General features: G+C 36.4%; 1 protein-coding gene and 1 long non-coding RNA gene across 6 annotated transcripts in view; one reads left to right on the top strand and one right to left on the bottom strand.

Moving 5' to 3' along the window:
* LOC107309057 overlaps window positions 1-16,705 on the bottom strand; it is a 45,434-nt gene that overhangs the window by 1,342 nt on the left and 27,387 nt on the right. Inside the window, exon 3 of the long non-coding RNA XR_001553054.2 lies at window positions 977-1,090. This is a non-coding gene — a long non-coding RNA (uncharacterized LOC107309057). The remainder of the gene's footprint in view (window positions 1-976; window positions 1,091-16,705) is intronic.
* The window catches only part of SLC39A12 (solute carrier family 39 member 12), a 34,721-nt gene that overhangs the window by 16,374 nt on the left and 1,642 nt on the right, over window positions 1-16,705 (top strand). For 2 of the 5 annotated variants that reach the window (XM_015853509.2, XM_015853512.2), the window contains 6 exons: window positions 1,304-1,476; window positions 2,682-2,834; window positions 3,961-4,071; window positions 6,523-6,586; window positions 10,180-10,338; window positions 11,987-12,174. In XM_015853509.2, coding sequence (XP_015708995.1) covers window positions 1,304-1,476; window positions 2,682-2,834; window positions 3,961-4,071; window positions 6,523-6,586; window positions 10,180-10,338; window positions 11,987-12,174 — 848 coding nt within the window. The other 3 variants (XM_015853510.2, XM_015853511.2, XM_032443077.1) reach the window with 3 other exon arrangements.

Raw genomic sequence — 16,705 nt, 5'->3', positions numbered from 1 at the left:
AACAGTCCTTTCTTATGTCTCTTTTCATTATCTGAATATGTTGCTGTCTTTTTTTCTTTTATCTTTTCTAAGGTATGGTGATATGCTCATTTTTTCAGATAAGGAATCAAGGGACCAAGAAAATGAGGAACTTACCCAGGTCATGTACAAGGTTCATGGTAGTTTCAGAGTGTGTTTGAGAATTCCCTAACTCCTGATCACTGACATTTTAATGATCTCAGAAATATTCAGGCCTGCATAGATGAGAAAAAAACTGAACAAAGGGGAAGGTGCCAGAGCCCTTTGTGCAGCTTTTTCCCCATGCTTGGTTGATAAAGGTTTCTGTGAGTACAGGGATACTCTTCCTGGCTTGACACAGACAAGCAATGGACTTCATGTTTGACCTATGTCTGCCCTGTGTGCAGGCTCATTAGTTTTATTCTTAGTTCTATTTTACTGACAGGCTGTGCTGTTTTGGATAAGTCACCAGGGCCCGACCTTCCATGAGTATCTACTATAACCTATTGGATGTGCAGTCTGTGGGATTTACTGTCTGATTTTATGAGGTGTTGAGCTATTAAAGTGTGAAACATTAAGTGACGCTTTTGAATATTTTGGCTTTAGTTCCTTTATGTCTGTTTTTCATCAGTGTTTTACCTCCATCATAAGAATTTCATACAGATTAATCAGGATTCATACTGTGCAAGAGGCTGGGAACAAGAACAGTGTGTTAAAGAAGAATTATAAGAGTAACCTTCCAAAAATCCCAGTAACCTGGGAAAAATAAGTCACTGGGCCTGGTGTGATGACTAAAGGAACCTATGCCCACAGCACACTTGTAAACAGCATTTGAACCAATAGGTTTGTGTCTAGATCCTAAACTAAATGCCTGCATTCATTTGAAATTTTAGGCCTTGGTCTCTTTACTGGTTTGGTTAACAATGTGGTGTTGACTGTAAAAATACAGAGGTGATGACATAGAGAAACAAGCACAAACCTGTTAAGTCAGGGAACAAATGAAGTCACTGTGCTGCTCTGAGCATCTCTAATCAGCAGTTATGTTCTACTCAGCACTTTAAGGGCTGAAACTTGACTGCATTAACTGTAAAGCCTGAAGAAAAAAAAAAAAAAGAAAAAAAAAAGATTTTTTAGGCTTCCAACTTTGTCATCTGTATTACAAGTGACAAGAAAACAATGAGTGTAGCACAATGAATCACTTCATAACCTCAAAAACAAGTATGAAACAAAGACTCAAATGCAAACAAATGCAGATACTGAATATTTAAAGGTTCCCTTGTTTTATTTTGTTTCTTTTTCCCTACAGAATATGGTTACAGCACTGTTGCAGTTTTACTTATTACTGTTGGATCTATGTTTGGCACATCCCTAATTTTATTTAACTCCTGTCAAGAAATCTATACGCTCATTTTACAGCTGTTTGTTGGTTTGGCAGTTGGGACCCTTTCTGGAGATGCATTGCTACATCTTATTCCTCAGGTAGGTAATGCATGTTTAAATGTTAATATCTTAGCACTCATGCACACATGCACTTATACACAGGGGAAAGTTTCATTTAAACCTGGCTACTGTTAAGAGGTTTAAAAATAAAGCTTCTAATGAATCTGTGAATCAACTACTTAGCATTTCAAATACATCTACACTTCATAGTTCAGAGAGAGATTTCAAGGTCTAAGAAGCAGAATTCAATGAATGATCAATTCAGAAAAAATAGGGTTCTCATTTCAATAAAAACTTTCCAGATAACCCACATGTCCTGTGCAAGACAGGTTCTCCAGATGCTTTCATAGGGCAGATTCTGTAACAGGCTGCAGGAAAAACTGTTCAAATATTCTATAAGACATCAAGAATTCCCTTCACAAATACATCTTGTAGGTCCTGGAACTCTCGACTAAGTTAATACTACTGCCTTGAACAGCACAAGTGGTACAATTTCTTCCAAAGTTCAAAGAATCAGTTTTAAGAATATGCAGCATGTAAAAGAGAAACAAGTTTTCCATTGTGTATTCATTTATTTTTTACTGAGTTTCCTCTAATATGGCAAAAGTGTTACAAGGAGACTTCTACTGGTCATTCAAAGAGAGTTTCACGCCTTCACGACTGATTATGGTTGAAATGTTTGTTGATACTGAATGTATTATCTCTGGAAGTGCAAATGGGAGAGTATTCAAAGAAGGCACTCATCAGTGAGTGTCAGACAAATACCTTCCTTTAATGAACATATTTAAGTTTGAAAGCATTCTTTACCATTTCAACAGCTTCTTAAGTTCCATCTTTCTGAAGGGAAGAAAAGTAAAGCTACTGTTCTCCTAGGGGAAAAATGGATGCATTTGACAGCAGAAAGCTTTCCATGTTATTTTCAGATTGAAGTTTAAATCTGAACATGATGCAAACAACTTCTTAGACTTGTAAATATCCATACACTTCAAAAATATATCCTCTGAAAGTGCATAAAGGACAATTTCATATAACTCTTGAAACAATGCAGCTCTGAACAGTGAAAGATGGTGAAGGCCTGTGATAATTCATTTCATCCATCTACTCAGTCGCTTGGCTCAAAACACAATTTAAATTGAAAGAGGTGGCAAAAGAATATCTTGAAAAGAAACCAAATGGACATATGATAAATTGATCCACCAAAACTTAAAACATTGGTACTTTCTTTTTTCTTTGTCTCTTTTTAGACTCTTGGTTTACATAAACATGAAGCACAAGAGGTAGAACATTTCTATGAGGGAAAAGAATATATTTGGAAACTTTTGGGAATGATTGGAGGGATTCATGGATTTTTTCTGATTGAAAAATGTTTCTTTCTTTTGGTAACACCACGTGAACAGGTAAAGTTTTGTATGTTTCATCTTTTAAAAAAATCTCTTCCTTTTAGAGATGTTGTAGTGCACACATTGTCAAAATAACCGCGGAAGTAATTATTGCTTGTATGGCTGAAACATGGAAAGTCCCTTTCTAAACTGCTCCTACCAGAATGACTTTTGATTTCTGTTTTGCTTTGCTCCGTAGATTTATATGCTCCGTGAATGTGCTCTCTATATTTGTAGCTCAGAAAAGGAAACAGTTAACTGAATGTATTTTCTAAGTATTCTAGGAGTGGTGCATGTGAAAAAGGGCTTTTGTCCATATGAAATAATAATGATAGTCATTTACAATAGGCACAGTTTGAAGAGGCAGAAGACACAGATGAAAGCACAATATATTTTGAAGGATAAGATCTTAAAATTTCAAAATGGTTTTTTACTCTTGTCCCAAAGTTTTTCAAAAACTAATATAAATGTTGTGGTCAGTAAGTCCCCAAACTTGCATTAATAATATCTCCCTTCTCAGTTCCACGCTGATGGTAATTCTGTTGGCTTATCTCAGTGTAGATGATGCCTGAAAATATGACTGTGCTCAAGGATGTAATGTAACAGTGTGAAAGCTCGTTAAGTTTCTCAGCATGAGAGGCTATTTTAATGTCACTTAAGAAAGCTAAGTGTAAGCTTAGCTTTTTGTGTTTTGCAGAGAGTGTTTAATGACTGGCCTGATTTAGATATTTTGTACTTAGTTTCCTATCTTTGAGTCAGCTATAAGAATATTATGTGAAATTAATGGATTTAGACTATTTTGATGATAATGATATTTAGTTTGGTTAAAAATAAATAAGGAGTTGTCACTAATGTTGCATGCTCGGAGAGAAGAGCATTATCATCATCTCACAATCAAAATAACAAGTTTTAAAATGTCTAAGCAATTTTTCATTTTCAGCTTCAAAACAAAGTATATTTCCACAAGACAATATGATCATTCATGAAATATTTGATTCAATTTTTTTTTTTACAAGCATTAAGAGATGTTGATGCTAACAAATAAATATGATTTTTGTAAATGCTGAACTTTCTTAAAAGTTTGAGAAAGTTTGCACCTGTGCTCCTAGGGTTTAAGAACTAATTGCAAAGCATCTTCATTCAGCAGGGCCTTTCTTTAATTAATGGGCACTGGGAACATTCCCATGATCTTCCAGTGGAATCTGAATTAAATGAACATTCAGGCAGAGACAAATCTACTTCAACCATACAGTTGGTAGGTTATCAATATGAAATACTTCCTGATTTTTTTATTTTTTTTTTTATAATCTTCTTTCTTTGTTCCTCAAAAATGAACCAGATTAGTATAATAAATCAACATTATTTCCCAGACTTTATTTTTTTTTTCCTTTATTATGTGACATGATTGTCAGGAATCTATCGATTTTGAAGCTTTTACAGAGAAAATTCAAACACAAATTTTTCTAATGACTTTTCTTAAGTGTGTATCAGATTGATATAATTACACAAATCCTGTACTACCTACTGTTGAGAAAATTTTGATTTCCTTCCTCTCTTCTTCTTAAAATTATATTAAATATAAGGGCAGACTCTCCCATGGGAAAGACTTCAGGATTTTCTACAGTGAGAGTTAAATATATAAGTACTGAACAGAAGAAATCTTGGTATTTTCTTGAGCATTTTTCCCACAAATTAGGAAAGTAGAATTTCGGTATCAGGGAGCAGTGCTTTCCTGTAAGAAATTATGTAATTCCCTGTCCATCTGTGGAGAATATACAAATAGATTTGTCTTTACAAAGTAAATTCACTCATTACTTCTACCCCGTTTTCTCCTTTTCTGACCAATTTCTTCACCTTATATGGAATACTTTGATATCTATATTCCTGGTAATTTAAATCAGAGACCTTCTGTAATGTGAATTCCATTTTAACAAGCAGCTGTGATGGATAAGAGTCTCATGAGCCAGTGCTCTTTTCTGAAGCACAGTTGAGCAACTGTCACTTGAATGCAGAGCAAACAGCCTGCGGAAGAATGTTTACTAATTTGTGAGTCATGTCATAGCTTCCTGTTTATGATAATGAACAATCTAGTCCTTCCTTTCAGCTGCAAGATCACCCTAAAGTTATGTATATTGTATGAACTAGCCTGACTTAGCTAGTTTGTACAAGAGCAGCCAATTTTTTAGTCATGTGAGTAATAGTAAGAAAAACACTGGTTGACTAAGAAAAGCTTATAAATCCTACAGGTCAGTGATTAGTCCTGCAGTTTTAACTCAGAGTTCAAAGAAGTGGCATGTGAATAAATATTACAAGAGAACTGAAACAATCATTGGAATTCATATGGCTGGCTGCAATCATGGGAATTAAAAGAGTTTTATTTTTCTTTCAAAATGTAGAATTTAAAAACCAAATCCTCTTCTTTTGCTTCTCTTGCCTCCATAGCACAAATCCCACACCACAACCAAGCTAATACCAGCCAAGAAACATACCTTGTTTTGCAGCCAATACACATCTCAGCTATTGTTTTTGCAGTGGTGGTTGCTGCCCCTAACAAAGCACACTACTGGGCTGCTGCTGACTCTCCTCTGGTTGCCATAATAGCTTTAATATGCTTTTTATGCTTTGCTTGGGCTACTAAACAACAACAACAAAAAGATAGTGATTAGTAATCCAACATTTCTAGTTTCAAACAACTATGTTTTTTGGCATATCTCACTCTTTCATAAATCTCCAATTTCTCTAGACAGAAAGAGGAGTTTGAGGAAGCCAGAGGGTCAGACAGACATTCCTCACCTTCTCCCTTCTTTTCCCACAGTTGCAGTTTCTGTAATTAAACATCAGTGTTGATGCATCAGATTAACTCCCCGGGACAAGGACAAAGCTGCTGTATTTTTCTTTACTTCTTCACTTAGGGTAAAGAATATGGTAGAGCATGCTCATGAGCTATTATGTCTGGCCAGTGATGCCTCATGATGATCAAGCCCTAATGAAGGGCCAAAATCTGGGGCTTTTGGGGTCTGTTCACCCTGAAGAACAAAAAAACTTTTTTTTCCTTTAGTTTCAGTAACTCCGATGGAACAGTTTTTGTTCTGAGTGTAAATGAAATACATCCTGTTGAGCTACATTATAATAATTGCACATGCTGCATTTTTTCTTTTAAGCAAGCAGCTTTACAAACAACAGGGAGAGTAGGGGAGGAGAACTCAGCTACTGTGCTTGTAGCTATTATGAGACATGTGATCCTCTTTTTCAGCCTTATAATTTCAGAGTAATTGTGAAAGGCATGGAACACCAAAGAGGCCGGTATACTCACATTTTCCTTGGAAGTTCTCTGTTCAGCAGGAAACTACAATGGTATTTTTATGACAAACTTGTAAGATAAAATTTGAATTATGATGTCCTTTATAGTTCTACATTTGGCTCAGATATTTGTTTATTCAAACAGAAGCATGGTTTTTTTTTGGGGGGCGGATTACAAAGCTACAAAAATTTCTGAGCAAAGTTTGTATTTTTTTATTTCTTTCTGCAGTATCCATCACACTGCCAGCACTCAGTATGTTCTCTAATCTCTCCTAATGTTCTCTATGGAAATGACAGCAGCAATCTTAATTTCAGAATGCCTGAATTCATTCTATATTTTCCTATACTTATAGCAGCAAGAGGAAAAACCCTTTAACACTGCTCTATTATCTTTTCTTTTAATTAGAGAAGCCCAGAAGATTCTGAATCTGCTGAAGTTCCTCCAAGCAACAAGGTGATCAGCACAAAAAGTTAGTATCAATTAAAAGTCCAGACAAGCAATTGGAAAAGTTTTAAGACCTAAGATGGAATAGAAAGTGTGAAGCTGGCTTAGCTCTGTGTTTGCTGTGTGCTACATCACCACATCTGATGGTGCTTGGATACGTAATTAAATCACTGCTTAAAGACCTTTACAACTGCCAACACTGTAATTGTGAAGTTCATTACTCTTATAGTGTCCACGCTTTAGTGTTTGTTTATTCACTGTTGGAAGCTATTTTTCTCAATCCTTTGCTTCAAAAGAAACATTCAAAATTTAATATGAAACAGATTTTTATAATTGTAAACTTTGCTGGGGCCTTTATTCTGAAGGTAGTGAAATAACTGTATTTTGTTTTGTTCTTTTTTTGGCTCACTACATTGGTATAATTCTGCTTCCTTCTTCTCTTACATGGTAAAGCAATAGCCCCTTTGAACTAGAAATGATTTATTACATGTATGGAATTCTGCACTCAGGATGGCTCTCAGTTTTAGGATAAACTGTTTTCTTCACAAGACACTGAAGTAATTCTTGTCTTCTGTGTTTCAGTGCTGTTTTCTCCATAAAGCTCTGACTGTACTTGTGTAACCTTGTTGAATTTAGTGGTGTTGAAGTCATTCAACTGAGAGAAAAGGATTTTAATTGAAATCAATTCATTTACTATAATCAACCTTTTTATTGTTATCTCAAATCACATGTCATGAGTTGCTTTGTTAAACAATCTCATTATCTTGTAGGTTTTCAGTATTCTTCTCTGTTCTTGTGGACTTCCTTTCCATTTCTGAGACATTTGAATGCTGGATTTCAATTTTTTCAGTGTCACCTATCTAGCAGCTCACAATCCAGTGCCAGTTTCTGTGGAACTGTCTAATCTATCTCTAGATGTTTCCATTCTGTTCAGGAATAACACCCTGCTAGACAAAGAAAGATTCCTAGTGATCTCAGTGTTCTCTGTTGCTAAAGGTTTATAACTAAATTTGGTGTGTCTTTTTGACTAATATTTTTTGCTTCCATTTCTTCCTCACAGTTCAGTTTTACCTTTGTATTAGAAACCTGTAAGTGAAACCATGGTAGGGAAGGGAAGTTGCTTTGAGGGTTTCTTAGTGGTGGTAGTGTTTGGTTTGGCTATTTTTTCTTGAGAATACCTATTTTCAAAGTTTCTATCATAACAGTTTTTTTTTTCAAGGAGCTCAAAGCAAAAACTTGCTGAACTTAATATTAATTCCATCCTCAAATGGAATGGAGTCTGACACCATAAGGCAGAAGCCTGACACCTCCAGAAAAGCATTTCAGGTAGGACTGCAAGAGGAGGCAGCCCCTTAGACAGCCAATAAGTAACTCAGAAAGCAAGGAGCTACTGGAGGAAAAAAGACCTCTCCACTGACCCTCTCCTTATCATATATCCACTCTCATTCTTCCAACTTCTTAAAAAATAAAACAGTAGCATTTTTTCTTTTGTATTCTCAGATGTTAACTAGAAATATTCTTGCTGTATGAGTAATGAAAATACTGAAAAATAGATCTATTTATGGATAAATGTTTGCTTTAAACTCATATTCAAAGCTCAAAAAGCTTGATCTGTGGGGGAGTTCTGCACACATTGGTTTTATTAAGAAACTTATGGAACAGAATTTGCTATAAGTATCAATCCCCTTATTTCAGCAGATAAAATTATCAAAATAAAGGGAGAATTGTTTTAGATCAGGAGGCTTTATAGAAATTGTGACAATTTGATAGCTAAGTTTCAGTTGCAGCAGTGTAATGCAGGTGCTTTAAATTTTAAGGTGCTTTAAAATTGGCTAAAAGCAAAGGAATCATTCTGATTTGTTTATATATGCATCTTCTTAACTTTCAGTTGAGTAAGTTCATGATGTTTATATTCGCAATTGCTCCATAATGTTAACCTGACTCTCATGTTATATTATAAACAGCACACTGGAATGAGCTCCAGTAATTATGCTAAGTCTTTCTCAACAATCAGCTCCTTGCATAAAACAGACTAATAATGTCTCAGGGCAGGCCCTGATTTCGTCTTCACCACTCTTTACTACCGGTCACAACTTTAACATGGTGCAGCAATCTATTATTTCTGTGTAACTCATGCTCTGCACTATTGATTATAAACTGCACAGTGTTTAGAAAGAACTGTGCTAACTGGGGACATCCATGTCTGGCTCTGGAAGCTGGCAGGGAAATCTAACAGGTCTGCCAACTGTTCTGAACCCACAAAGCTTCCAGGCAACTGGGGAGGATTTTCTGAATGCGGTTGTTATGCTTTTATGTGTACTGTGTTGGCTTTTTTATAATAGCCTGAAAGCTTCAGTTCTAGGCAGTTTTTATAAGACAAACATCCTCCCCCATTGCTATAAAATGGTCACCTCTGAAACAGCATTATGGAGGTAAAACCTCATGATAACAATATTCAGGCAGTTCTGCACAGCTCCCTAGACTTACACATTATGTCTGTGTGGAGTCAGCAGCACTTGGGGAAAACACGTTACTTAGGCCCCAAATCATGGCCTCGCTTCTCCAGGCATAAATACAACTCTTTGCAAAATGAACTGTCCATTCGACAAAGAGGGAATTTCCAGGAGGCCTTAGAAGGTCCTGCTTGCAAGACTGTTGATAAAATGGATTGTGGATAATTTTGGGGAGCTTACAAAATTTGTTGCAAAGCCCAGACCTTGAGCCTAAATGTTGGGCTCACTTCTACTCAAAGAGGTGAAATCCCTCCCATAAGTCCACTCATCTGGGTTACTGACTAAATAGAGAGTATCCAGTTCCCTGCCTTGATATCAATACTTGTATCAAATCCAGTGCCTCTCTTCTCATGTAAATAGCCTTGCAAAATATCCCAAGCATCAAATGTGCTGTTCACACTAAGTTCACTGAGCAGAATGGGAAGGAAAAACAGCTATCTGCATCCATGAGTGATGCTGTAGAAAGGAGTACGATGAGCATAACTGCTATTAATTGATTGGAACAAAAGCTGGAAATGACTCTGTAACACTGAGCTAATAGTCGTACTCTGAGGCTTATTGCCTTTTAGCTCTTTCTCTCTACTTAATGCAATCTCATAAAAAGCATAGCCTGAAAATATAACTCATTATTATTATTATTATTATTATTATTATTATTATTATTATTATTATTATTATTATTATTATTATTATTATTGTAATGCTTTACAGCATTAAAACGATCAGCTCCATGACACTAAATATTTCACTTCATTGTAGCTACACAGTTCTGAGCATAATGGTATAAAAACTCCCTCTTTTTAAGTAAAAGCAATATAGGATGCAGGAAAACTTCTGAAAAATTTGTCAACCAAAGCCAGGAAGGTACTTTCTGGTATTGTAATCTCTGAGTGTTTTGAAAGAAGTGCAATAACAAGGACAGAAGAGTTTAACACAACTGTCCTCCGGTTCCTGTGGCTTTATGGTATGTGTCAATTCTACAAAAACAAAAACAAACATTTGTAACATAGCAAAAATGATAACATCTGTTTGTGTTTGAACTTCTAGGCATTTTTGTTGCTTTTTTCTTTTTTCCCCTTTTTTTTTTTTTTCTTTTTTTTCCTAGATAAGAGAATTAGCTTGTTAGCAATCATGGTTTTGGTGGGTGACAGTCTACACAATTTTGCTGATGGCCTGGTAATAGGAGCAGCATTCTCATCCTCAACAGAAACAGGTGTGACAACGACTATTGCTATTTTATGCCATGAAATTCCTCATGAAATGGGTAAGAAATATATGTATTTTCCTGACTAGCTTTGTAATTACAGGTTTTCCTAAGAATGCTTTCCTGTATTATATTAGTGGGAACTGCTTATGGCACCATCGTTGACAAGTCAAGGAGAAATGGTTTCAAACTAAAGGAGAGGAGATTTAGATTGGGTATAAGGAAATATTTTTTACAGTAAGGCTGGTGAGAAAATGGATCAGGTTTCCCAGTGACGTGATGGATGCCCCGTCCCTGGAGATGTTCAGTCAGGCTGGATGGGGATCTGAGCACCTGATCTAGCATAGGTGTCCCTGTTCATGAACGAGAGTTGGACCAGATGATCTTTAGATGTCCCTTCCAACTCAAATGATTATTTGATTCTGTGGTTAAAACATGTTAAATGGATACATGTGGGATGAATATATGAAGAGGGTGTGTACTTCTTGGTTCCCTTTAAAAACAGAAGTGGAGACGTCTTCCCTAGTATGACTGGCTGCCATTTCACCTCACTTCTTCCATTGTAAATTCTGTCAGCTCAGAGTAGCTCCTTATTCTCATGTTTATAAACAGAAGAAAACTGTAAACTGTGAGCAAGAGCCATGTGTGCCAAATGGCATGGCTGACACAATGGGCTATGCGAGACTTTTAATATGCAGTAGAGCCATTTAACAATGTAATCTTCAGGGTACTCTCACTCCTGCTTCTAATCAAGACTAACAAGATAATAAGGGAAGATATATGACCCATTTTACTAGGAGACAGGGCTGCAAGATAGCTCTATTGAAAAATTTCCCCAATTATCTCCTTGTTGTAAATCTTTCAGTATGGCTGAAGCTGTTCCTGACATTGTGTTGATGAACATATATACACCGGCAAGTCCAAAATGAGAATTTTTGGATGCTGGTTTCTTTTTATTTTTAAATGACTGGAGTTTTCAAGTGCTGTGTCTGTAGAAAACTTCTCCCCCTCAAAAGTGGATGGGGAATTATTGTAAAACTGGTAACCCATGTTTGTATAGCAAGGAAACTATGAAAGAACTGAACAGCTAACTCCAAGGGGACCTTCTTAATTCTGCTGCAGTGGTGCAATGTCAAAGTTGTATTTCCAAATGAGCAGAGAAAAATTCAAATAATCATTTGCTGTGGGCCTGCTAGGAAATCATTTATTTTAGAAGAAAAATTATCTGTAATGATTTGTTTTCTCATGTACAGTTTACTAAAGTTAATTAGGTTTGAAATCAGTGGAATTAAACTGAAACTGGAATTGGATGTGCATAGGTTTTTCTGTACAACACTGAAAGACCTGGATGTAGATACACTCATGATTTTAACTGGCCAGTTCCCAATCAAGGAAGATCTAGAAACTTGGGGAAAATACGTGACTTCTCTTTTGCATTTATCCAAGCTGGAAATGTCACAGAACATTGAGAACTAGCAGAAGTTACTCCTGTACACTCTATGCTATCTTTAGGAACAGCTAAACAAATACAAGCTGTTTGGGGTGGTTGTTTTTCCACACAATATGAGTATACAACCAATTCTATAGAAATCTAAGGGCAATTCTCCATCCTTCAACCGGTCAAATACCTATTGTACATTTGATTAGGAATAATCTTACAAACACATTTAGCCACTAACAATTTTTTGTCCTCTTTTTCTCTATGCAGGGGATTTTGCTGTGCTACTGAGTACAGGGCTCCCCACGAAGATTGCAATTTTGATGAATTTTATAAGTGCACTAACGGCGTTCTTAGGACTTTATATTGGCCTTTCTGTATCAACGGATCCATGCATTCAAAACTGGATTTTTACAGTTACAGCTGGAATGTTCTTGTATTTATCTTTAGCAGAAATGGTGAGAAATTTTGCCTATTAATATTCTTTCCTTCTAACAGCCACATCATAGATGAGTGTCAAATTAATGCAGGGGGATGAACTTAAAGGGAAATAAATTTTATAGGCTTCTTGGGAAGAGCGTATTTTCTTCCCTGTATGTGTGCTGAGCTTAGAAAAATGGTCTGGTTTTGTTTGGTGTCACTATCACTATAGATGTAATAGTAATGAAAAGGTGAAGCTGTAAAGAGGGTAACATATGAATAAGATGCAGGACTTTTACACAGGTTAACATTATCAATAGAAGAATTAAAGATAACCGAAAATAACATAAAGAAACATTTGAACATGCAGAACTTTAAAAATCTTAAATAACCTGATATCATTTTTCTTTTTTGATCCTTTTCTCTGTATATTCTTAATCCGTTATTTCAACTTCAATTCACAGTTTCTGAACTAAAATGTGAGATGTTCATTCTGTGCCCTTTCTGGCCTGCCTTTTTATCTCAGAGAGGCTTGGATGAGTTCCTAAGCAATTCAAAACCCATTAGATTGTCTCATAATTCCCATCATTTTTCATAGTTCTAGTTCAATAGCAATGATCTAACTACAGAAAAAAATATATATATATATGTGAAGACAGATTATGAAAGAGAGGTCTGAGGACTGTGGAAGAATGTTGTGGAGTCATAACTCATGAAGGTGCCTCAATATGCATCATTTATTGAAGAGGTGGCAAAATGTTACACTCATAACAACACAGAAATTAATTACCTTTCCAGCTTACTATAATTCAAAGTGTCATGCTTTTTAGCTAATGTATATTAATGTAAAGTTGTTTGTAAGCTTCTGAACAATATCTGAGTGTACCATGTCATTAGATCCAGAGGGGGGAAAAGGAATTTTCTCTCGTTATGAATTTTTACTGTGCTTTTCTTAAGCCTGACTGTCTCTGTTCTGTTTACTACCAGGTTCAGGAGTAATATTTGAAACCTGATCTGCCATGTCATCATTATTATCTACTTAAAAATCTACTTGTAGTCCTTGACCTTAGACCCTGGGTGTATTTCAGTCCATTTTTTCCTGCTATAATAGAAGTAATGTGAACATAAAATGCTCCCAAGAGCTTATGAGAGAGATGCTGAAGGATTGTGAATGTATCAGCTGTCTGGATCGAAGTGGTGAATAACAGACAAGAACACTGTGTACCAAGCTGCATAGTTGCATCTTGTTCTGACAGAGAAATTTGGAAGTTATGCTGCCTTTCTATTCAGTAGGCATGGTTTTCTTAACATGGCTAAGGGCTTAGTCGTACTTTTTGTTTAGCGCAGAATCAGAGTCTACCAGGGATTAAACTCTGCTAACAACACGTTTTTAACTTGTTCTCAACTCCATAACCATGATGTGAGTAGGAAAAGAAGAGAGAAAGAGAAGAATTTTATATTCCTCTCCCCTCCCCTTTATGAACAGGAGGTATTCCTACAAGCTTTTCTTTGCTTTTGTCAAGAGAACTGCCGTTGGATTTTCCAGAGTGCAAGCACTGAATATCACAGGGAATCTATAGATCTGAAAAGTTTCAGGTGTTTGCATAGACCATCTCAAAAGAAAATCTCCAATGCTTTACATGTCTTCCAATTTTCTCCATGGAAATATCTTCTATTCACTGTAGTGTTCTCATCTGAAAACAGCTATTATCAGTATTCCTGACAAAGGTGTACAAATGCCTAATGGTGTCCAGAGCTATAATTTGAAGAATCTGTTTTCTGAGCTTTCATGTACTTCCTGTAGTGGTTAAATATGGGACATGATGGAACAACCTCACTGATTTTTGCATTGAGAAACAGAGGGATAGGAAATGGTGGCTCACTGACAGGGCAGCACCATGAGACTGCTGCAGCAGTAGAGCACACAAAATTATTTCTGTGCTTCTGTACCTTAAAATGGTATACTGTCTCCATTTACAAGCAGGGTAAGCTAATTAAAATTCTGGGGTGCAGGGCAAGGGAGAAAATGATTTATAGCCTTCACCATTTTATCCAAGGAATGTTGCAAAATTTCATCTTCATAGGCAGAAGGGAGGATCATTTTGTCTTGTGCCTGTGTATGCTCTAGTGAAATTGTAAATTGATGGCTCAAGACATACATGTAAGTCAAAACCTGTAATATCATGGCTCTAGATGTTTTTTAACCAAAATTAAATCCCCTGAAAAACAGCTTTTTTAATGAGCAATATATAGGGATTTTTTTCTGCCTGCCGTCTCTTTAAAAGTCATAACTATAATAGCATTGCACTATTTGCACCAGTCCTTTCATTAGGTCATAGATTTCTTTAACATTGATTTAATCTGAACCAAAGCTTGAGACACCAATATATGGAATGTAACAGAGTAATTTTCTCCTAATGAATTGTTTCTTTGGCAAAGCACATCCCTTCTTCCTCTTGAGAAACAAACTTCCAAATCCTTAATCAGCCTCTCCAATGAGTATCTGTGATGTAATCACTATGGATGAATATTTTTGAAACAAAATGCGTTGTATTAAACCCTAGGTACTGTGATGTAATTTCTCAGTGATTGTATAAATCATATAGGTTTATGTGGTCCCTGACCAGAAAAGACTTATTGTCTAATTGAAAATGAAGTGGATAAGAGCAGGAAAAGGTGTATAAGTGTCCAAGAAATACAAGCTAGCCAGCCACTCTCTGAGGCAATTACCCGAAGCTTTCTCTGACTAACCTTAAAAATCTTTCTAATTTCAGAGACAAAAGAGTATTTCTAAAGTTGCTTATTGTGCTGTTGTGGTAGAGCAGCTGGACCCCATGTAGGTAGAGCTTGTGATAAATCAGCACATGGTTGAAAGCCCTCATTCCTTCATTCAGTACCATAATTGCTAATTCTATCTGTCCTTAGTTTTCTCATGATATGAGCTGAAGCAGATACAAAATAGTCATTCAGTTAACAGTAACTCTTTTTCCACCAACAGCTTGAATATGGTGCTATTAAATGGTGGTGTTACACAGCTGAATAGCTGATTGAATCACCTTATGCTTCCCAACCCTAGCATTTGTCTCAGCTGTGCTATGCCCATTTCTGTACAGCAGGCTCAGAGAGAAGGGGAACCACAGCTGATAGTGGGACAACAATCAGTTTTTATTGTTAGAGGGATAAGCAGGAATGTCCCATTGGCAAGGCCATTAAAATGGTCTGTGTTCTTGGTAACATGCAGGTCTGTTAGATGGAGGGAGTGGAGACGTGCACTGAAGCGGTACTGACCCCTGAGAATTCTTCTTTAAAACATTGTTAGCAGTCTTCTATGCCATGGGTATAGCATAAATCAGCACTGACACCAGTAAGAGAAAACAGTAGCTTTTGCAGTAGAATGGGAAACATTTCTTCTTGTAGATTGTCAGATAAATTGTTCATCCGTGTGCTTGGGAAGGCAGTAAAACAATGATTATAAGTCTAGATTAATAAGACCAAAGGCCTAGACTGAAAGCCTTGATTCAGGCCTGGGTCTTAATTAATTGTTCTTATTCATATACAAACAAAAAACATGAGTTCTGAACACTGGTGTGCTGTCAGTTCAGATTTTGATTTACATCAGAAGTGTTTGCATTTTCTCCAGCTGAAATATCTCTGATGACTGCTAAATATATATTAAAGATAATTATATGAGCTTTTAAGATGTGAATTTGTGTCATAATCTAAACCACTGCCTGACTGTTTCAAAGATTTAGGACTTCTGGGTTTGCCTGTTATTTTTATGCAAACCTTTAAAGCGGAGGCAGACTTTTCACTATAAGGACTTAATTTGCACCCATATCAGCTTCCAGAGGAGTACAAAAGAAGCAGAGACCCCATTCTAACAGAGAGAAGGATAAGCACAGTAGCAAACATGGGCAAATGTGCCTCAGCACCTTGCTGAGCACTGTTTTGCTGCCTTGCGGTGGAGGTGCTTCCCATGGGAGGAGGCTGAGGGTGCAAGGGGAACGAGTGGATTCTTTTCTGCACCGGCTGTGAGTGGGGATGGAAGGCAATATGATGGGAAGGTGACTGGACAACTCACTACTTTTTTAATTAATTTATTATTATTATATTGTTTTTGTAACAAATTTTAATTTGTTCTGAAGTTCACATAAAATAGACAAAATATTACCAAGTGCTGTACCAGGCCATGGTTCTATTTCCAAAATGGATGTAAACATATCAGCAGTCATTGCTCTCACTCCCGGTGTCAGTAACACAAAACATAAATACTGAGAGTCTGAGCCTGAGGCATTATTTGCACAGATTCTATCGAGATGTACATCTTGTTTAAAACATTGATAATAGAGATCGTGTAGGGTGGAAGGTCAGTGTGTGAGTAGCTTTTAATATGATTATAAGCAGCTGCTGCTGCTTTACTTGGTTTAAAACTTTCAGAGATTATTAAAGGTGAGTTTTGTTGTTGTTGTTTTTCCCATCATGTTAAATAGATTCTGTTTTCTTCTTACATGCTTACTACAGCCCAAGTAAGTAGGAGCATTGCCAGTTATTTCAGTAGGAGCAGGACTG

Source organism: Coturnix japonica, chromosome 2, assembly GCF_001577835.2.
Source record: "Coturnix japonica isolate 7356 chromosome 2, Coturnix japonica 2.1, whole genome shotgun sequence".
Taxonomy (NCBI): Eukaryota; Metazoa; Chordata; class Aves; order Galliformes; family Phasianidae; genus Coturnix; species Coturnix japonica.
This window is presented reverse-complemented; position numbering and strand designations above follow the sequence as displayed.